The following is a 22,833-nucleotide window of genomic DNA, read 5'->3' as shown; positions in this document are numbered from 1 at the left end:
AAGCAAAGAAGGGAGTGAAAAGGAAACCCAAAGGGAAAGATGGATGTGTTGACACAGTAGGACAGAAGTCTCAGCTCCCCATTACAAACCTTGATCAGTGGGAGACAGGAGGACAAAGCTGGGCAGATAAATTCCTTTCTCTCCCCTGGGACCATTTTGAGCTCCTCTGAGCTCACAGGAGTCATCTGCTGACCTATTGCTGAGTTCTCCTCACAGATCACAAAGCAGAAACCAGCACAACAACTCATTCCAAGAGGACAGGATAAAAACCCCCAAAAGCCCACACCAACACTACAACATGGGCACTCCAATGGCACTCTTGCTCCCACTCCACCCGTCTTGACAGCAAAACACTGAATATACAAATCTCGAAAACGGTAAGCTCCTAAAAAATTGGATTCAACAATCACTTGGTTAATTGAAAATGTTTGAATCTGAAAACACTTTTTTACAGAGGTGGTTTATGGATTACTGTTTGCCATTGAAAGGATCACAGGATGTCCGCCATATATAGCTGAATGGAAAGCCTAATTAAGACAGCATATCAAGAACGAACACTCTCTTCTATGAGAGAGGGAGGACGAGAGAGAGGGCTCCTTTTATATTTCCCGTACTCAGATGGAAGAGTGATTTTTTAAGACTATGAATTTGTGCCACAAATGTAGTCCAGAATTAATATCGTGTATGCTAGGCAGAAGTGTTTAGATAGTTCCACAAATAAACAAATACTGAGTAATTAACACATGCAAAGCATTGTACTGAACATTCCCCCCTTTGAGGACACAGAAGCGATGTCTTCATCTTATCAAATCATAAATCCAAGGAGATTTTGTTTGTTTAAAATTGTGAAGACTAAGAAGTACAGGAGCCAATTTCTACAAGGATATGGAGGGATAATGGAGAGCGCTGGACTCCAACAATTAATGAGACAGAACAAATAGCATAAGGCACACGCAGCAGCCGGGAAGGTATTTTTAGCTCCAACATTAGGCAACGTCATTACAAGCACGATTAAATCCAGCAACAAGCCACTAGCACGGCTGAGAAAATGTCATCACTGGAGAGATGCGAGACCGCTTGGAGGGATAGCAGACAAGGACGGCCTGAGGATAACTAAATCAGGCCTTCGAGGGTTAGAGGGTTCGATGACCACAAAGGCTGTGCAGGCATTTCTCGCACGCTCTCCACAAATCTAAATTCTAAAAAGCATCCCCCTGAAGTTATCACCCAAAAGTCAGTCCTTCCTCCCTAAAGCACAAGTGTGCACTTGGCCTTCTACACATAATACTAATAATTACAAAAATAGATACTAGTAATAATATATATAACTCTGATACAATAACACAATAAATAGTATATGATACAATATGTACAATATAATAACATATATAATACTAAGCTTTTAAAAATTACATACATTGCAATATAGGCACAGATGTCTATCATCTCCAATCATCAAATTTCAGGAAAAGCAATTAGAATAATTAGAAATCTGGTCATACAGAAGATTTTCTATTGCTGTTTTGCTTTGCGATGGTCAGAGAGCAAGCTACAAACTATAGTAGTTACTTTAGAGGACCGAATTTCATCAAAAGCAGTCACCTACTTGAATTATATCAGAATAGGTAAAGACATGTCAAATACTCCATTTAGCTTATACAGAAATCTCTCTTCTAGAACACTGTTATTACCAAGTGAAAATGGCAGGTTATAAAGAACCCTGAACGCTTTGGGATGCCTGGGTGGCTCAGTGGGTTAAGCCGCTGCCTTCGGCTCAGGTCATGATCCCAGGGTCCCGGGATTGAGTCCTGCATCGGGCTCCTTGCTCAGTGGGGAGCCTGCTTCTCTCTCTGCATCTGCCTGCTTGTGCGCTTGCGCTCTCTTTCTCTCTCTCTCTGACAAATAAATAAAATCTTAAAATTAAAAAAAGAAAAAAAGAACCCTGAACGTTTTGATATGAAGTTACCAACACACGCATAGTGAGAAAGCTGCAGAATGGTCACTAATGTCAATAGTGGAAACTAGACTTATTGCGGGGATCATTTCATAATGTATAAGAATATCAAATCACTACGATGTACACCTGAAGCTAATATTGTATGTCAATTATCCTTCAATGTAAAAACTAAGTTTAAAAAACAGTGGAGATGGGACGCCTGGGTGGCTCAGTTGGTTGGACGACTGCCTTCGGCTCAGGTCATGATCCCGGAGTCCCGGGATCGAGTCCCACATCGGGCTCCCAGCTCCATGGGGAGTCTGCTTCTCCCTCTGACCTTCTCCTCGCTCATGCTCTCTCTCACTCTCTCTCTCTCAAATAAATAAATAAAATCTTTAAAAAAAAAAAAAACAGTGGAGATATCTGGGTGGTGGGATTTTTGGATAATTTTACTCTTGGCTGCATGGCTTTTGTGTGATTTTTCAAGCAGAACAAAACTACAAAGCAAAGCTCAGGACCCAGACTGTTGGATCCAGATTTCAGCTTTCCACCTAATGGGCTGTGTGACCTTGAGCAAGTGATTTAACCTCTCTGTCCCTCTGTGACCTCACATATAAAGAGGGATAAAATAGTCCCCACTTCAGAGTGCTGCGAGAGGACTAAGGGTGTTTGTTAGTACACGGAAGTCATGCGAACAGTGCATGGAATGTAGCTAGCCCTCGGGAAATACCCACCAATAGTAGAAGCAGTAGTATGGCTAAGACTTTTGGTAAAATTGACTGAAGCTCATTAAAAGTGGCTGCAAAAGCAGCTACTTCATGGCCAAAAGTAAAAATGGGAGCAAGAAAGCTTCTCTGCTTAAGTTTAAATTAATAACCAAAAAACCAAATCTCAAACCCCCAAACCCTAGCAGATCGACATACTACAAATAAACGTACATAGTAGATAAAAAGGAAGCTATGTAAAGACGAGATCCCTGAGTAGACATTTTCTCCTAGCATCCGTCCTCTTATTTCAGAGGTCAGCAGGCACAGCGGACTAACAGTTAGAGACTTCGTGTGTGTAAATCTGTGCTCTCAACTTAGCAGCAAAACAGAAGACGTTCTAATGAGGTCAGCGTTTGTAGGCCAGAAGATTCGTCCTGATTAAGGAGAAAGACATCTTTAAAACCCTAGTAGCCTTAATCTATAAATGCTGGAGTAGGGAGTTATATAAAATGAAAGTTACAGAAACACACACTTGACTAGTTAGGAGTCGATAACGAAAAGGATGCTTTATCCCTGGGTTCTCTTGCTTTGAGGGACAGATAATCAATAATGGAATTCAGTAGCATATTACAAGGTGGTAAGAGCTGTGGAGAAAAAGAAAGTGAGTGGAGCAAGGATGGGAAAGGGGGAAGTGTTGACCTTTGAATAGGATAGGTCGGTAGAGAAGGTGACACGTGAGCTTGAATCAGACAAGGGGAAGCTCAACCTAGTTTACTCCATAATCGTTAGCTCTGATGAAAGTTTTTTTTTTTTAAGATTTTATTTATTTATTTGTCAGAGAGAGGGAGCGATCACAAGTAGGCAAAGAGGCAGGCAGAGAGAGATGGGGAAGCAGGCTCCCTCCTGAGCAGAGAGCCTGATGCGGGGCTCCATCCCAGGACCCTGAGATCACGACCTGAGCCAAAGGCAGAGGCTTAACCCCCTGAGCCACCCAGGCACCCTTCTCTGATGAAAGTTTTGAGCAGGATGGAAGCCCCCATGGAAGACAAGCTAGTGGTTATCCCTGTCACTTATCTGGACTGCCCCTTTCAACTTTGATAATACACACTCCAGTGCTTACACTGTCCTGTTATAGACAAACTGTGTTGGTAACCATTTCATTTTTTTTAAATCTAAAAACACGAGCTTCTTAAATAATCTTCTCCGTCAACATTTTAGGCAAATCAAAGGAATTAGGAATGAGACAAGTCATTGGATGTTTCTGGTAACCCAACGTCCATTGTCCCATTTTCCAGTAAGAGAACCCAGATTTTCCTTGGGTAACTAAGTCTATGGGACTTCCCACTGGTATGGCTCAGGTGGGGCTGATGGCAGCTCCTACCTCTAGGGGTAGTGTATTACTGGGCCCTACAAATAGGAGTGCCAAATCCCCCTTGAACACTACTACAGAGTGTCAGGTTCAGGAGTGGAACACGTGACCAAACCAGGCAATGAGACACGGGGCATAATTTGCAGAAAAGAGGAGCTGTTGTCTGTGGGACTCCTCAGGTGGCAGAATGCGGGCCTAGGGTCACAGATGGAGACATCCTTGCCACCCTTAGGGAAGAGAAGGATGTGAGTCTGCCTAAAAAGAAGCCAGTCTAGAGGGAAGCAAGCAGAGAAACAGGGACAGAGCGAGGTGCCTCTGACAATACATTTGGAGGACTTGAACTTGGCCCTGACTCAAGAGGGTGACCCCATACATTCTTCACACAGTGGAAGAACACATTTCCTTTTCTGATTAAATCACTGAAGCTGGGTTCCTCTCACTCACAACCAAGTGTCTTGCCAAATACAAAAAAACCTTCCTTCGGGGACGGGGCTCAGTATTTTCCCTAGAAAGCCAACAACCCATACACTTACCCGTTCCTGCCCAGCAGTGTCCCAGATGAGGAACTTATGAAGTTCATTTCCACAAGGCACAGTTTTGGTCATAAAAGATGCCCTGAAAAAGAGAATCAACATCTCCACGTTACCAGGCACCCCTAAAATCTTCACAAAGACTCCTGTTTCACCCAAGTTCCTCTTGCCTCAGTAAGACTCCCCAAGGTCCCTCCTGGGGGGGCCTCTAAGAGGAAGGAAGGGCTGCTAGAATCCCATCACCCAAAAGAAAATATTCTTCATATTCTGTTAGTCCAAATGGAGGCTTAAGGAAGGACATTGTTTTTAAAAAGCCAAGAATGCGGGGCGCCTGTGTGGCTCAGTGGGTTAAGCCTCTGCCTTCGGCTCAGGTCATGCTCTCAGGGTCCTGAGATCGAGCCTTGCATCGGGCTCTCTGCTCGGCAGGGAGCCTGCTTCCCCCTCCCTCTCTCTCCCTGCCTCTCTGCCTACTTGTGATCTCTGTCTGTCAAATAAATAAATAAAATCTTAAAAAAAAAAAAAAAAAAAAGGCCAAGAATGCATTCAAAGCCCCAGGCTTCCAAAAACACAGTCCTGAGATAGTATGCTGAATTGTTCTCAGATAATATGCCCCAAATCTCAGGAAAGAAAATAAAACCTAAGATTTTAAAAATGTATTATTACAACAGTGAAGAATGGACAGGGCAGCTAGTCTCTGGGCAAGTCACAGTGTGGGCCCTGCGATGGCACACAGAAAACTGCCTTCCATATGCACCCAGGCTAGGCACCCAACACTAGCAGCAATACCATATCTCATTCCCACCCTGCTTTTATACATGCAAGGGTAAAGGTTGGTGGTTCACCAAATATTTATGTTTTCTCCCTTTAAAAAAAAAAAAAAAAAAGGAAGGATTCGAAACCCTCGGCAGATAATGAAACACTTGATAATTTCTTTTTTGCATATTTCCTGTTAATAAACCTTTTCTTTGTGTTCATGAAAGACAGAAAGATACTTTCTTTCTGTTTCTGGAAAGTTTATACCCTTGACTTTTTTTGTTTTCTGATAAAGCTTCCCATTCATGAAAGTGTAGTGAGTCTCCCCAACAGTGGGACAACCAGACAAGAGAAGACTCCTCACGTGATGGAATTAAGAAGCAGATACAACCCCTGAGCAGCATTCTGGCCAAAACCAGTTCACCTGAATATAATCCTAAGTAACCAGTAAAGCAACTCCAGAATGTGGAGCATTCTTTTTTTTTTTTTTAAAGATTTTATTTATTTATTTGACAGAGAGAGATCACAAGCAGGCAGAGAGGCAGGTAGAGAGAGAGGAGGAAGCAGGCTCCCCGCTGAGCAGAGAGCCCGATGCAGGGCTCGATCCCAGGACCCTGAGATCATGACCTGAGCCGAAGGCAGAGGCTTAACCCACTGAGCCACCCAGGCGCCCCGGGAATGTGGAGCATTCTATAAGACAACTGGCCCAAATGCTTCAAGTAAGTCAACGTCATGAAAAGCAAACAAGACAAAAGACAGGAAGATTGTTCTAGAATCTAAATTAAGAGAGAAGAAAGAGATAAAACAACCAAATGACCCTTGGCTGAATCTGGAATTAGGAGGGAAATAACTTTTAAAAGACATTTTGAGGACAACTGGAGAAATTTAAATTTAGATTTTATGTCAGATATTATCATTGAATCAGTATTAATTTTTCTAGGGGCACATGGGTGGCTCAGTCAGTTAAGCATCTGACTCTTGCTTTTAGCTCAGGCCAAGATCTCAGGGTCATGGGATCAAGCCCCTCATTGGGCTCCACACTCAGCATGTAATCTGCTTGTCCCTTTTCTTCTGCTCCTCCCCAACCCTTTCTCTCCTCTCTCTCTCTCAACTAAATAAATAAAAACCTTTTTTAAAAAATTAATTTTCTATGTGTGATAATGGTATCCTCATTATGTTATTCTCAGGAGAGGCAAAGTAGAGTTTTTAGGGGTAAGGTGTCAGGCTGTCTACCCTGCTTCTTATGGCCCAGCCAACCCACCCCATCCAGCACACTGTCCAGCCCTACGTCACTCAGCACTCACCCCAGTAATGTCTCCTCAACTTCTCCTACTTTTCCTCAACACTAAGAGGCAAACTTCACAAGTCCCAAGGAGAAAAGCATATGTTCCTGCAATTCCCACACACTCCTCAAAACATACACAAAGCCAAAAGTTAACAGTTTTATTTATCAAATGACGATTGTACTAAATGGAAATTCTAAGTATTTTTCTAAGTGATATGACCCAATATTATCAAAACCACAACTGTCCCATGATGCTTTATTTCTTTTAAAGTGCTTAAAATATACACAGACTACTGATAAGAGTAAATATATTCCAAAAATGGAAAATGTCTTTATTATTTTTCCCATTACAAAAGCAATAGATGGACATACCAAGAAAGAAAGTCAAAAAATGAAAGCACAGGAAAAATAGAAATTAATCGTCACATCACCACTGAGTCACAATCACTGTTAATAAGTTGGTATACGTTCTTCTGAATTATTTTTATATAATGATTACACCCATAATTGCTCATAATCTGCATACACTTTGTTTTCCCTCCACTCGATGTTATCATGGACATCTTTCCATTTACGTAACTATAGATCAACATCTTCATCTAAAATGACTAAATATATTACACCATGTTATGGCTTTACTACCCCACTGATGGATATTTTGGTCACCTATTTTCCACTGTTATGACAATGATTAAATGGATTATCTTTGTACTTACATCTTTGTGTCCTTGTGCAACTATCTCCTTAGAAACATACATGCCACACTGGGTGGGACCAGCCTACATACCCATGATGACAATGTTGGAGATGCCCTTCTCCCCAGCCAATCCTGATCCTTCAAATCTCTTCCAGCAGGATAAGGAGAAATGATACATCATTCCCATTTTTATTATGCTTCTTACAACTTTGAACGTCATTTTAGTGTTTACTGTTCACTTGCATTTTTCTTTAGTAAATATTTAGTTCATGACCTTTGCCCACCTTTTCGTTGGGGTGGCTCCTCCTTTTCTTCTTCACTTCTTGAGTATTCTACACTAACTTTTGTAATAGTATGTTTTAAATAATATTTTTTTCTGGTTTAACCTTTAGCCTTTAACTTTATTTAGATAATTTTTCCATAAATACCTTGGGTTTTGTTTTTACTTTGATGTAAGCCAGATTTTCATTCGTTCTTCAATAAACACTAGGTACTGGGATAAATAATACACCAACCGGGCCCTTAAAAAGTTCTTAGGCTTAGAAAACTAAGTTCATGCCTTTAAAAATCTTGGAACCAGAGATTTTTTAGAGATTGAAAAAACATGCAATATCCAGGCCGATCTCTTCAGTCTACAGTTCAGGGGGTAAAATCCGAGTCCTGAGAGACTGCCTTGCCCATGGTCAAAGAGTCTACCAGCACAGTCAGGAACAAAACACAGAGGCCTGCCCTCTCTTCCAGAAGGGTAGAATGAGCGGTTAGATAGCCCCTCAGTTTCCCCATCTGAGAAACAGAACCATATCTACTTTGCATATCTGGGGGAGCTGTTGTAGGATCAAATGAGGGAATGACATCTGCGAAATTCCTGCTTGACACACAGTAAGCCTTCGAGGAACAGCTTTGTTATAGCTGTCATGCTGATCACACACACACACACACACACACACACACACACACACACTCATGTACACACCCCTCTCTATTCCTCATTTCCTGCCACTAAAGAAAAGACTACTGATATTTGAAATGATGACTGACAATCCTTGTTCTTTTGGTTGGTTGGGTTGTTGGGGTTTTTTTTTTTCCTTTAACAGCTTTGCTCACATTCCATCTTAAAAAGCTCAAGCATCTTTTCTTCTCGTTAGATTATCTTCCAGACTGGTGGGGGGGGAGCCTTGGCAATGCTGAATGGACTTCATTATCTGTGGGAACCAAAATCTGGCAGAGAAGTAACACAATTACCTTGTAAAAGTCGAAACAGAAAGGGAGACACACACATCCACACACACACACACATCCACACACATAGATGTTCAAGATGTCAACACAATCTGCTTGAATAGCAAAGCCAAGATTTTTCATTGTGAGTCACAGAAGAATGAACTCTTTTGATGCTGAAACAATGACATTTTACGGCCCATGGCCTTTCCCCGATGGTAGTTTGATCACAGTGGGAAGACAAGGGTAGACTTCGAAAGTGGACTCACTTGGTCAGAGTCATCAGTTCACTGCTCACACGCCGAGTGTGCCTCAACAAGTCACCCAGCTGCCCTGATTCTTGAGGCCAGCAGCGTTAAGAGTGAGAAAGGCCCTGGGCCAGGGGCCTGAACTCAAATGTCTCCAGGACCAGGCAGCAACCATACAAATGAACCAAGGGGACTAGGTGTAAAATTAATACTGATAAAAATAATAGTAACAGTAAACAGCAGAAGTGCTACGGAAAGGAGAGTCCGCCCACCCACACAGCACCCAAGGCTCAGGGACAGTGGTTTCTGCCATGTGGGCATGGGTACCCGGTATACCAAGGCTACTGATTTTTTAAAAGAAGCCAGAAATGCAAGTTTATTATGCAAAAATCTCCTAATTCTTCATTAGTGACTTAAAAATGTTAAAGCATTGGGCAGGCTAAACAAAACACAGGGCTAAGCCAGAGTCCCAGTGCACCAAACCCAGCAGCTAGACCATGAGCATGGCGGTCTGTATATAACACAGTCCAAGAAAGGCATTTGTTCCTGCTACCTTTAGTTTTCCGAAGCTGGGGTGTGGGAACACTTTTTTCAAAATCATAAGAGAACGTAAATTTTGAGTGAATTTTTTAATTGGGCAATTGAATTATGTCAGGAAAGGACAACAGATAAGAATGGTAGAGCCCATCTCAACCTTGACTCCAGAAGAAAAGTGAGGAATGTAGATATAGAAAGCAAAACAGCCCAGAATTTACAGTCACTTAATATTATGTTTATGAAGAAATCTTAAGGTATGAGAAAATGCTTCAGTTTGAAGTTTAGCGGAAAACAGCAATTCAAAATCATATATACAAAATGTTTTAAGAGGGACGCCTAGGTGGCTCAGTTGGTTAAGCCGCTGCCTTCGGCTCGGGTCATGATCCCAGGGTCCTGGGATCGAGTCCCACATCGGGCTCCTTGCTCAGCCGGGAGTCTGCTTCTTCCTCTGCCTCTGCCTGCTTGTGCTCTCTCTCTTTCTCTGAGACAAATAAATAAATAAAATCTTTAAAAAAAAAAAGATGTTTAAAAAAAATGTTTTAAGACCTAAAGCTGGTAAGTGTACAGAAAAATAAGGACAACCTTTCTGAAAAACAATTTGGCAATATCCAGCAAGAACCCTTAAGAGTGTTCATATTCTTTGACTGAATTATTCCCATTGCTATGAATTTAACTTAATGAAATAATCAGAGGTACCTACAAATATTTATGCCCCAGGATATACATCATACATTATTTTAAAAATTGGGCGCCTGGGTGGCTCAGGGGGTTAAGCCTCTGCCTTAGGCTCAGGTCATGATCCCAGTGTCCTGGGATCAAGCCCCACATCGAGCTCTCTGCTCAGCGGGGAGCCTGCTTCCTCCTCTCTCTCTGCCTGCCTCTCTGCCTACTTGTGATCTCTGTCTGTCGAATAAATAAATAAAATCTAAAAAAAAAAATGTTAAGAAAATTATAACCTCAATGCCTTAAATGGAAAATACAATCATTAAAATCATTTTTTTAAGTTTTTATGTATTTATTTATTTGAGAGAAAGAGAGATGTTAAGGAGAGAGAGAGGGCAGGGAGGAGCAGAGGGAGAGAGACAAGCAGACTCCATGCTGAATGCAGAGGCTAGCACAGGGCTCGATCCCATGACCCTGAGATCATGACCTGAGCTGAAACCAAGAGTCAGACGCTTAACTGACTGCGCCACCCTGGTGCCCCCCAAATCACTGCTTTTTTATACAATGATGTATGTCAATTATTTCTCCATAAAACTGGGGAAACTTGTTTTTAAAGACCATTTAGTAAAGTGGAATTCATAATACAATGTTAAATTACTAAAGATTTTATATACATCTAGCAAAAACACTGGAAGAAGATGTATTAGATATTTACGGTAGCTACTCCCGAAGGCAAATTATGGGTTAGATTTTTTCTTCAAGATTTTGTTTATTTATTTGAGAGAGAGAGAGAGCAAGAGATAGAACACGAGCAGGAGGGAGAAGGAGAAGCAGGCTCCCCAACACAGGGCTCCATCCCAGCACCCCAGGATCTTGATCTCAGCCCAAAGCAGACATTTAACCAACTGAACCACCCAGGTGCCCCAGATTATGGGTGGTTTTTATATTTTCTTCACAGTTTTCTTCATTTTCAATTTTTTATGAATATATAATAAGAGAAAATAGTATTTCCATCACGTTTCTAAAGATTACCTGATATTATAGGAAAATGTTCTAAATATATTAAGAAAAGAGGATAAAAAATTGTATGTGCAAAAAAAAAACAAAAAAAAATTGTATGTGCACTATGATTCCAATTTTTATAAATTCTGTAGTTTTTTTAGAATGAACATGAAATTTATAATCAGAAAAATTAGACTTTAATCTTGACTCTGTCAAAGAGCTATATAGACAGCATGTAAGTGTTCCATTTATTTTGTCTTCTAAGAAATTTGTATTTATGAAAGAAAAATAAGGCAGAAGATGGAGAATGCATGTTGTGCCATGTCAGGCAGAATGTGATATCATTTTTGGTTTTAGAAATTATGTATTTGTTCACCTGCATAGATACAGAAAACACTTATAAGAAGTATGTTAAATGTGCACTTTAGACTAAATATTGGTAATATAAATTGAAGAAAATGGGATCAGAGAGCTAGTAAAATCCTCTGATTTCAAGTTTTATTTTACATTTCTATGTATGGTCTGAATTTTTCATAATAAGCCTTATAATTTGAGGAATGAATAAATAATGTTTTAATTAATAGACTTTTTTAGAGAAGCATTGGGTTTACAGAAAAAAGTGAGGATAAAGTACAGAGAGTTTCCATATAATACATAATTTTTTAAAAAACCGAAATTTGTTACACAAAGCAGAGTCAACAGAGCTTGACTTGTCTCCAAAATGGATACCAGTGGTCCATACCAGTCTCCGTCAGAATGTTGTCCCTCCCACCATGAGGGGGGATTTACTTCTCCTTCCTTAAATCTGAACTGGCATTATGACTTGCTTCACCCAAGATACTGTGACCCAAATGATCTACCATTTATAAGCACAACAATGCTTATACCTATGTGTAAAAGTCATGCTTAGTGCTTACCTAAATCTTTGGTAAGAACATGCATTTCCTTTTTATTTAGAAAAATCATTACAAAAGGAAAACAGATTTGTTATTAAAAATGAATATTTTTAAGTCTAGAAAGGAGAAGAGGAGAGTCTCCTCCATTTTCCAAAACCACTCTTCAGCTCTTCAGACTTAATCACTCTTAGAGGTTCCGCTTTTACTAAACACACAGAAGGGAAAATTAAGGAAAATACAAGGACATCACAGAGAAGAGTGAAAAGAATTTCATCTATAAAACTGTTTTGGGGAGCCTGGGTGGCTCCGTCAGTTAAGGGTCTGCCTTCAGCTCAGGTCATGATCTCAGGATCCCGAGATCAAGTCCCACCTTGGGCTCCCTGCTCAGCAGGGAGCCTGCTTCTCCCTCTCCCTCTGTCCCTTCCCCCTCCAACCCTCCACACCCAGCTTGTGTGCTCTCTAGCTTTACTCTTTCTCCCAAATAAACAAACAAAATATTTTAAAAGTAAATAAATAAATAAATCTGTCCCTGAAGGGGAGCCTCAGGGCTCAGTCGGTTCAGTGCCCAACTCTTGGTTTTCGCTCAACGGGGAGTATGCTTTAAGATTCTCTCCCTCTGGACAAACCATAAGTGACTCTTAATCTCACAAAACAAACTGAGGGTTGCTGGGGGGAGGGGGGTTGGGAGAAGGGGGGTGGGGTTATAGACATTGGGGAGGGTATGTGCTATGATGAGTGCTATAAGTGTGTAAACCTGGCGATTCACAGACCTGTACCCCTGGGGATAAAAATATATTATATGTTTATAAAAAATAATAAAAAATTTAAAAAAAAAAAGAAGATATGGTCCATATATACAATGGAGTATTATGCCTCCATCAGAATGGATGAATACCCAACTTTTGTTTCAAAATGGACGGGACTGGAGGAGATTATGCTGAGTGAAATAAGTCAGGCAGAGAGAGTCAATTATCATATAGTTTCACTTACTTGTGGAGCATAAGGAATAACACGGAGGACATTGGATGAAGGAGAGAAGTGAGTTGGGGGAAATCGGAGGGGGAGATGAACCATGAGAGACTATGGAGTCTAATAAACAAATTGAGGGTTTTGGAGGGGAGGAGGCTTGGGGGGTTGGGTGAGCCTGGTGGTGGGTATTAAGGAGGGCACATATTGCATGGAGCACTGGGTGTGGTGCATAAACAATGAATCTTGGAAAACTGAAAAAATAAAATTAAAAAAAAAAAAAGATTCTCTCCCTCTGCCCCTCCCCCCTCTCAAATTAAAAAAAAAAAAAGATCTTTTAAAAAACAATGTCAGCGCCTGGGTGGTTCAGTTGGTTAAGCAATTGCCTTCGGCTCGGTCATGATTCTGGAGTCCTAGGATCGAGTCTCACATCAGGCTCCTGACCCTTTCCCCTCTCATGCTCTCTCATTCTCTCTCAGATGAATAAATAAAATCTTAAAAAAAAAAAAAATGCCCCCAATCCATGGAAGTGCCTATTGAGAGCCAATATCCATGGTTCTCTCCCATTGTGCACACCTTGCAAGCAGAGGCACAGTCTTTCTCCCAGACTGTGTCTTCAAGAATGTTTGCATAGCAAATAGTCTTGGAAGAGAAAAACAAGGTCTCACTCTAGAGGGAAGCACAGACTTGTGTACTTCCCATTATAAAAGATTTGGGTTCCCTAAACTCGGGGTCCTCTCTCAGAACTCAACTCACTGCATATAGCATTTCGTCTGATTCTCTTCACACCACATGACAGGAAATTAGTGTTCCAGGAACCAATACAAAATGAGAACACTCCCAACTACTACTACCTCCCGTGTCTGATCCAGGAATCGTGTGTCCTCTGCCGACGTCTGTGCAAACTTGTTAGATTGGCATCATGGGTCATGGTGCATATTTTCACAAACGTGTTTCTTAAGCCGTTTTAAACTACAAAATGTAGTGGATTTTATCACCTACCTCACCCCAACTACTGACCTATCGACCAACTGCTGGAGCATCTACTTTTACCCTGCTATGAATCTTCCCCACTTACAAGTGACAGAGACAATCGCCCCTGTTCTCATCAATCCCACAGTGTTCCAAAAACACAGACACACATTCTTTCCCTTCTGAAGGAGACAAAACATTTGCCCTCTGCGAAGAGCATGATATCTTCAGGGAGAAAATTTAGTGTGTCCAATTTCAAAGAGAGTGAGAAAGTAAGCACATGCAAAATGGCACAGCGAAGCACATCTGGCAAAAGCATCTGTAGAAAGGGGAAAATGGAATAGGAAAATGCTCCTATATTCTAAGGTTGGGGGGTCTCCGATGTAAACAATCTATCTCCCTTCCCCAAGCATAAGAATTGAAATGCTAACACTTGATTAATCCAGAAAGGAGAATCCATCTGCCCCCCGGACTATGGACAACTGTGCTGTGTGAGTGGACTATGTTTCCAGGCTTACTGGCAGGCAACTCAAAATGGGACCTTCGGGGATTTGTCCTGTGTCTCATCTTCCATCTGGCAATAAAGCCAACGTGATTTGCAGAGTAATGCTCTTGGAGATCAAGGAGATGGTCTTAGGCTGAAGCCCAAGAGGACAGTCGGCTAGGAAAAAAGAATTATTGGCAGGAACAGTAAGCCCGGACATACTGCCTAGAAGTCACTGCATTTTTGTCAAAGTCTTTGCAGTTGGGATTGATTCTCACAAGCTGGGGTAAAAACTGCTTGAAGGTGCAGGCAACAAAGTGACCTCTCTGAGTGCTTTGGAAGGAAGAAATGTGACAGAGAAGAACATACAGACACTTACCCAATGGTTGGGCTGATGTTGTGGTCAAAATGATCCTGGACAAATCGGCACACGATGCTGGATTTCCCAACCCCGGTATCCTGGAAAAGAATAAGGACACAGCCATGAAGACCAAGGTTGTCAGTTCTGACCTAGTATAAATGTAGAACCAGAGGACAGGAGAGGTTATTTCTCATTGGTGGGAGTAGGAGAAGAGGATATTTTCTTCTAGCTCTCACCAGTATTTTCTAAAAGGAAATTATTTTGCTTTTGTAGAAAGAAAGAAGTATGTCAAAAATAAGCTTTAGAAACATGGCCCACATCTACACAATAATTAACCTAGAATTTACATGTTCACAATATATGTATCTCCAGAAATTTGAAAAAAATTTTAAAAGGGTCTAGAGGAGAAGTATGGCAAGGCACGGCATTGCTTTGGTAGAGATAGAACTGGTTTTGTGCAAAACCATAGCTCCCAAAAACGACATAATCTATTTTTGTAGGTATCACCCTGTAAGACTTATGAGTTCTAATTTCTGCATTTCTAACATTTGCTTTTCAGAATCTAATGGGAGCATAGTAACCTCCAGGTCTGCTTATATATAAAGGTCTCATCTCAGTGCTCTCTCTTTTAAATAATTCTTTAAAGCTGATTAGGACAGAGGCCCATTATATGTCGGAAATCAAATACATGCATTTTTATCCACTCCCTCCAAACATCTTTGTCAAATGGCTTAAGGAACAAAAGACACAAATTCACAAAGTCAGACAGTTAGGAGACGAGACACGAGACAAGTGACGTCAATGAAAAGCATGTGGTCTAGTGGTCACTGAGAAAGAAGAAGTTGGAAACTTATGGGCCACCAGGGAGGAGAGCCACTGAGAAAGAAGATAAATCGTGTCACAGAATCTATCCTGAACAAATTAAGAATTGGAAGACAAGGCTGAAAGCAGCAGTAACTGTTGAAATTCTGCACAAAAACACACCCTTGGTGTTCCTGGCCACAAAACCAGAGGACAGACTCTCCTCGCTTCCGGGAGGAGGTGGAAGCTGAGCCTCCAGGAAACCTGTATCAGACAGGGCTAGGCTTGGGGCCTTGAGATGCTGCTCAGGGAACCCCATAGGACCCCAGTGCCCCATGTGAAGCCAGGCAGAAGGAGTGGGGAGTCCCCTCTGGGTAAGAGGGGAAATCCTGCAGATTCTGATATGTGGAGTCCCCCCAACAAAAAGCCATCTTGCACCAGTCTACAAGCCCCAGTGCTAAGAGACCTTTCAGGACACATTTTAATCTATCAAAAATACATGCTCAGTTAAGAAATGCCACATGTTTATACCCCCCCACACACACAAAAGCAGGATGCTATTTTAGAAGACTATTCTGAGAATAAGATTGACCTTAGAAATTAAAAATATGACGGTAGAAATGGAAATTTCAAAGGAAGAGCTGTAAGATAAAGTCAGGAGACTTCCCAGGAAGTAGAACATACTAGAACAAAGCAGCTGGCCTCAGTTGCCAGTCACTGCTCTTCCAAGAGGGGCAGCTGGGCAAGGAGGCACATGATTCACAGACAACTGAGACACAGAGACGTCCTCCTGTACACGTGTTCATCGTAAAGGATCAGGGTGATGTTCTGAGATCTATATGTAAAAGGGAAACAAGACATAGTTAGCCCAAGAAGAAAACAGTAGTGATGTGGTTCTCTTCTGTTAAAGGTGTCTAAAAGCCTAAAGGTCAAGGAGGAAATATTGAAAAATTGAGATGTGCTTTTTTTTTACACTGAAATACAAAATGAGACTTGAAATACCAACTGGAAATCAAAATTATTTTTACTCCTTCCTGTCTCCTGTGCTTAGAGGACAGTTCCCGCAAACATGCAGCAAGAGGGGCCCCGGCTGGTGACACTCGTCAGAACCTCACTCTCCAGAAGGTCTCCTATCCCAGGGCAAGTGGCCTTCACTGGTTGTGAGCCATAATGAAACAAAAGCACCAAAGACCGTTTATCTGCAGAGGGCACATCCATACGAGGAGTACAAGGAGATGGCGACAGAATTAAAACACCAGCTCTCGGATTCCAGATCAATATTCCGCTGTTATTTCCGAGCCGAACCTTCAGGATGGATTCCGGCTAATGTGCCTCACATTTCCCCCCAACCCCACAAGTTGGTTCTTCTAATCTCAGTTGCTTTGAACTCCCTCTGCCCCATGGCCCCATGGATGAGTGGCTCTTGTCACCCTCTAGCCCACGCAACCCCCAGAGACCCTGAAAATCACAGGACGGCACTGCCCTACTCTTTTTTTTTTTTTTAAGAGATTTTATTTATTTATTTGACAGATAGAGATCACAAGTAGGCAGAGAGGCAGGCAGAGAGAGAAGAGGAAGCAGGCTCCCTGCTGAGCAGAGAGCCCAATGCGGGGCTCTGAGATCACAGCCTGAGCCGAAGGCAGAGGCTTAACCCTCTGAGCCACCCAGGCGCCCCGTGCTGACCTACTCTTGAAGAGAAGGAAAACGCGCTCTTCTTGCAAAGAGAACTGCTCTCTGCAAATGGCCCCAGTGCGCAGGGTGGGGACCCATTTGTACTTTTATACATTTTTATGTCACCGAGCTCATAGCGTGCAATTCCTCCCATAGAAGCTCTCAAGTTCATTTTCCCACAAGAAATGCTAAACGATTCATCTTTGCCGTCTGTGCGCCCCCAGAAGCCAATCCTGAGATGGGGAGGCAGGGCTGATGCGAGCGCCTGTCTCGTCCATCTCTGGGGCCTCTCGTCCCCATTGTAGGAATGAATGCTCTCTCTCGGGCTGACCACTGGGCCAGCAGGCAGTCAGCAAGCCCTGCCCTCCCTGTGCCCGGAGTGGGCAAACCCAGACCGGCAGGACGTTAGAGCCCCCCACTTCCACAGCTGGGAGAGGCGCCTGGAGGAGGGGGTACCACACTCACAGGCGGGCAGGGTCGTTTGCCCAGGGCTTGGCAGACAAATCCACACCTCCCGAGTTTTGTCCCTTTTGGGCCCCCTTTAATGTCCTTTCAGCTTACACCCAGGCTCCCCCTGCTTCCAAGCTGAGAAAATCAGCCCTCCGGAATCACACTAGCCCCCAGAGGCCCTTCCTCTGTAGGCACCATGGCTCTTACTCTCTGTGAGTGAGGGGCCCCTGGGGTACAGGCTTTGGCGAGACCATGTGCCTCATGATGAGGCCTCTGCTCTAGGAAGCACATTCTGGGTCTCTCCTTTCATCCCACGCAAGGACTCTGCTCTGAACACCAGCTCCAGATCCCCAAAACAGCCCAACACAACCTGCAAGGCCCACCCTCAAAATGCCCTTGAGAATGAAAAATTCAAAAGCCATCTGGAAACGATTCCTTTCAACTCATCATCTTCCACAGATAACTCGGGCTTAAAATACCAGCTTTTCTGAATAGTTAAGGCAGCAAGCCTACCCAAATTTAGACTGAACAATTCATCCCTTCAGCCAAACTATGCTCTGTGTTTCTTTTCTTTCTACATTTCCCCTCTCGAAGTTTCTCTTTTTCTCTGTCATCTATGTGACAGGAAAAAAAAAAAAAAAGAAAAAAAAAAAGGAAAGGCAAAGTTTAAATCTGTCTCAGAAAACACAATATTCTCAACAAAGAACTGCTTCAAATCACCTTCTGTGGCCAGTGGCTTTGCGCGGTTCCAGAAATGACCTCAGGGGGCGACTGCAGTTCCCCCGCTGGCCACCAGGGGAAGGCCCTGCTCTAGGATTGTGAGGGAGCCTGCCTCAGGGAGACGGCGTTTTTCCTGACTCTCCCGCCTTTGTGAGTTCCTCTTCCTGAAGGAACCCCGTTCACCCGGTGACACATACCCAAGAGGGAAGCGCCACTGAGTCAGGCCTCAAGCATGCAAAAACATACAGGGTTAAATCAGGAAAAGCTGAAAGCCCGACTGAGTGAAGAAAGTCGTCCGTGAGGAAAGAGAGGACGGGGGGGTGAGGGGGGGGCGGGACACGCAGCTGCCCACCGTTCTCTAAAAGGCTATTTTATTTTTAGTGGGCTTACAGGGACGGAAGGAAACTCCTCTCTGCAGATATTTTTCCATTTCACAAGATTATGAGACTCGCAGAGTCCATCTTGTCCAGGCTCCTAGTTTTTCAAAAGAGGAAGCTGTGGGACTTCCTCAGGGTCACACAGCTGGCTGGTAGAGTCAGAACCTAATTTTCTGACTTCCGGTGAGATCCTCTTAAGGTGCTCGCCGGGTTAAATCAATTTCCTTACCAAATGTAAATTTCTTCCCCCAAAAGTCCGTCTTCTAGAACTCCCAAGGAGTATTTGTATTCCTGGATCGCTGCCTTCCATTGTAGCATGATGTGTCCTCGAAAGAGATCTGCTGGGGTTTTGCCTGTAATGAAAGGCAGACATACTACCAGCTACTGGGGAGAGACTAGAATAAAACCAATTCTGATTCCACAAACCAGGAAGAAAGTTCAGTAGAATCATCCCTGGGGGGTAATCAATGTGTTATTGTATTCTCATTTGTGTGGTTGGCATCAAACCCACACTGAGGCCCAGCGATCGTTTGCATCTACTCACAGGAAAATGGATGCCTTCAGTGATATGCCTCCCATATAAGTCACTATCTGGGGCTAAGAACGCAATCCTCTGAGAACCACCACTTACTCTGACATGACAATATCTGCTATTTGAACGGTCATGTTTATTAATCACGTGTAAATCTGTGATTATGAAATCACAAACCACAGACTTGCAGCTGCTATCCTCTAAAACACAAGGCATCCCTTGATTCCCTCGTGGACCCTGTGACGGGCTTCAGGGAGGTGTTCCTACCTCTCAACATAAAGAACGACAGGTCCTAGGCAAGTATACCACCCCTACCTCGTCCTGCTCTCATAGAAGACATCACTCATCAGTTGAGAATATATTATTTTATTGAACCTAAAAAGGACCTCAAAACTTTTGCAACCCAGCTCTGCAGACAGTTGGTATGACTCAAGCATTGTGTGTTCCCAGAACAAATGACCATCCTTTACCACTGCCTTACTCTTCCCAACAGTCAACATGCTTCTACCGTCTCCTCCTCTCCAAACTCACAAAGCACATTATAAGCCAACGTGCTTCCTGTGGAAAGGAAGACAAGCTAGACCAAGAATCACAGACTCAGGAATTCCATTCCTAGGAATGTAGTTAAAAGAAGAAAAAAAAAATAATAAGCACAAAAGTTCATGGAAGTATTATTTACAGAAATCAGAAATGGCCTTCCAAAACCACTATAAATTAAATAACTTGTGGCACAGACAGGAATCTCTTAAGCTTCAATTTCATGCCAACCAAAATGTCAAAGAAGCAGAAGATGATTTGCCCATCATGTGAACTGTGGAAATGATCATTTCAGCATCTGTCTCTGGTCTAGGAATCTGAGAGAACCCACATGGCAAGAGGTTTTTTCCAGGCATCACTTACTTAAGTGTTTAGACTTGGAGCCTTATGCACTTCTGAAAAGTCTTAAGTGCTTACACATTGATAAGGAGTTAACTTAGGAATTTAGGAGGACCATGGAGGCCAGCCAGATTGTATGGAGGGAGGAAAACAATAAAGAGAGGCACAGGCAGAACCATGGGATGGTGAGTGGCTTGATCTTAGGACCCCAAAGTACGGAAAGCTGAGAACACCGCAGAGTCTGACCCGGTGGAGCAAAGGTCTCTTCAAGGACACTGGACATGCCCTTCCGCATGCACGAGATGGCCTTGTGGAGACAACAGCAGGCACAGATGAAGAACAGTGACTAGTGATTTGGGACAGTGTTGTATGTGCCTGCTTATTAGTTCCACTTCCGGGCAGATGGGGAAGAAACGTCTAGAGGAAGTGTGTGCTGCTGTTGAAGAGATGAGGTCATGGAGGAGACGATTTCCGTTTCCTGTGGCTGCAGGGTGCCTGGCTCAGGGCCTCACTACCACGCCCTGTGTCAGCTGGCCAGGTCTCTGCCATCCCGGCCAGGACTCCTCAATGGCACCACCTGTCCTTCCCCAAACCCTGGAACCACCCAGAAGAGAAAGCAGAACAGTAGTGACCTAAATGAATACGCTCTGTCAAGCATATTCCCATCCTCGAAGCTCTGCAGTCTGTGCCTAATTCCGAAGAAACCCCACAGAAAGGTGGCACAAATTCCATATTAACCCACCAAGTATCTTCTTTTTAAAGCCTTGGCTAAGGGGGAGAAGATACACACCCCCATTCCACTCCTCTGCATGGAATTTATGACAAAGCAATGGGCAGAATATCCCAATCACACAGTTGAGCCATTGCTTCTGAGGGACCTCAATTGGCCGGACTAAGGACTCAAGGTCAAAACACTGCACGTCACCCCCAGAGCTTCCAGTAAGCTCCGTGGAGAGCTCCCAGGCATCACCTCGGTTCTGTCTCTGCAACACCCTTTCCACAGGAGAGCTGAAGTACTTTGTTCCTGGATGACATTTAAAGGCTTATTGGAATTACAGACTTAATGGGCCTGTTTGCCCCAAGCCCAAAATATCTTTGGCACTGAAATGAAAAGGGTTAGATATTTACAAATCACAGCTACCACTACCAAAAAAAAAAAAAAAAAAAAAAGTGCCGTGAAAGCAAAAAACATGATTAAATTTGATCTATAATGTGTTTGTTTTATTATCACGCATTCTACAAGATTTCCTTCGGTGGGGTGAGACCACTGTCCAAACAGAGTAAATTTCAGCCTTCATGCTCCGTTCTGGGAAAAATGTGAACTAGCAAGGCAAGAAAATCCAACTGTAGACATCTCACTGTATTTAGGAAAGCACGCCACAAAATTATTTGAGGAAAACGCAATATAAATTAAAAGCCCCTGAGCATTCCCACAAACAACTTTGCTGTGCCTTTGTCATGGTTATTTTGAAACATGTCAATGGTGTGCATTATAACAAACGTCTCAAAATCAATTTACAAAGGGAACTTAACTACGTATGCGACAAAAGAAAACTGAATTGTCTCATATTGAAAAAGGTGGGTTCTGCACCGAGTCTGAGTCACTCTTTTCTCTATCTACCTCATGGGGACAAAAATGCTTAGAGACATTTTAAGCATGTAAATAGCATAAGTGAATTTTTTTTTTTTAAAGATTTTATTTATTTGTCAGAGAGAGAGGGAGAGAGAGCGAGCACAGGCAGACAGAATGGCAGGCAGAGGCAGAGGGAGAAGCAGGCTCCCTGCCGAGCAAGGAGCCCGATGCGGGACTCGATCCCAGGACGCTGGGATCATGACCTGAGCCAAAGGCAGCTGCTCAACCAACTGAGCCACCCAGGCGTCCCACATAAGTGAATTTTTAAAAAGATTTTATTTATTTACTTGAGAAAGAGAGAGAGAAGCATAAGCAGGGGCAGGGGCAGAGGGAGAAGCAGGATCCCCGCTGAGCGGGGAGCTGGACAGAACTGGGGCTTGATCCCAGGATCCCAGGATCATGACCTGAGCCAAAGGCAGACACTTAACCGACTGAGCCACCCAGGTGCCCCAACAGCATAAATGAATTCATGTATTTAGATCAATGCCCCTTGGGTAGTAATGAACAAAGCTTGTAAACGTCCACAGTTCTCTAGATGTATATGAGAATAATGTGAAGTCCACATACAGAGAATAAGAGGTCATTGTTTGGGGTGCAAAAGGTGACCAAGAAATATATAAAAATATCCCCCTAGAGTAGAAAGAAATAAACAGAAACGAGGAGCATGAAAGCCACAAGAAGGAGATAATTAAATGGCTCCAAAGGGAACAGAAACACATGTATTCACTTACTCTCTCTCACTGAGTCCTCACAACAGCCCTTTGTAAAGCAGAGGACAGAAGGCATTGTCCGCAGTTCCCATGTAAGGAAACCATGGTCTATGGTCCTAAAACTAGTGAAAGCATCATCAAGGTTCAGACATCCCCTTCCCCACGCCCAGGGCTCTATTCACCAGCCAAACCAACTCTCTCCAGAAGACATGCCTCCATCCTCATCCACTGCCTGTTCCGTCAGCAATATGCAATGACGGGAGATGAGAAAATTAAGCCCAATTCCTGCAGTCAGGACACTTAGGCTCAGACTTAAACTTCACAAACGAATCAAAGACAGGAGGTTAGAGTGATCGCACCGAGGTCATTGTTCAGGAAATCGCCGATACATCAGATACACGACCAATGGCCATCTTCCAATGCTGCATTTGCTGGCTCA

At 43.0% G+C, this 22,833-nt stretch overlaps 1 protein-coding gene across 1 annotated transcript in view; it reads right to left on the bottom strand.

The window, feature by feature from the left end:
• RAB31 (RAB31, member RAS oncogene family) overlaps positions 1-22,833 on the bottom strand; it is a 130,714-nt gene that overhangs the window by 59,459 nt on the left and 48,422 nt on the right. The window contains exons 2-3 of the mRNA XM_047697405.1: positions 14,643-14,722; positions 4,546-4,627 (exon numbers count right to left, since the gene is read on the bottom strand). Of these exons, the coding sequence (XP_047553361.1) occupies positions 4,546-4,627; positions 14,643-14,722 (162 nt within the window). The remainder of the gene's footprint in view (positions 1-4,545; positions 4,628-14,642; positions 14,723-22,833) is intronic.

The sequence above is a fragment of the Lutra lutra genome, chromosome 12, assembly GCF_902655055.1.
Source record: "Lutra lutra chromosome 12, mLutLut1.2, whole genome shotgun sequence".
Lineage (NCBI taxonomy): Eukaryota > Metazoa > Chordata > Mammalia > Carnivora > Mustelidae > Lutra > Lutra lutra.
Note: the sequence above shows the minus strand (reverse complement) of the source record. Positions and strands in the feature narration are given on the sequence as shown.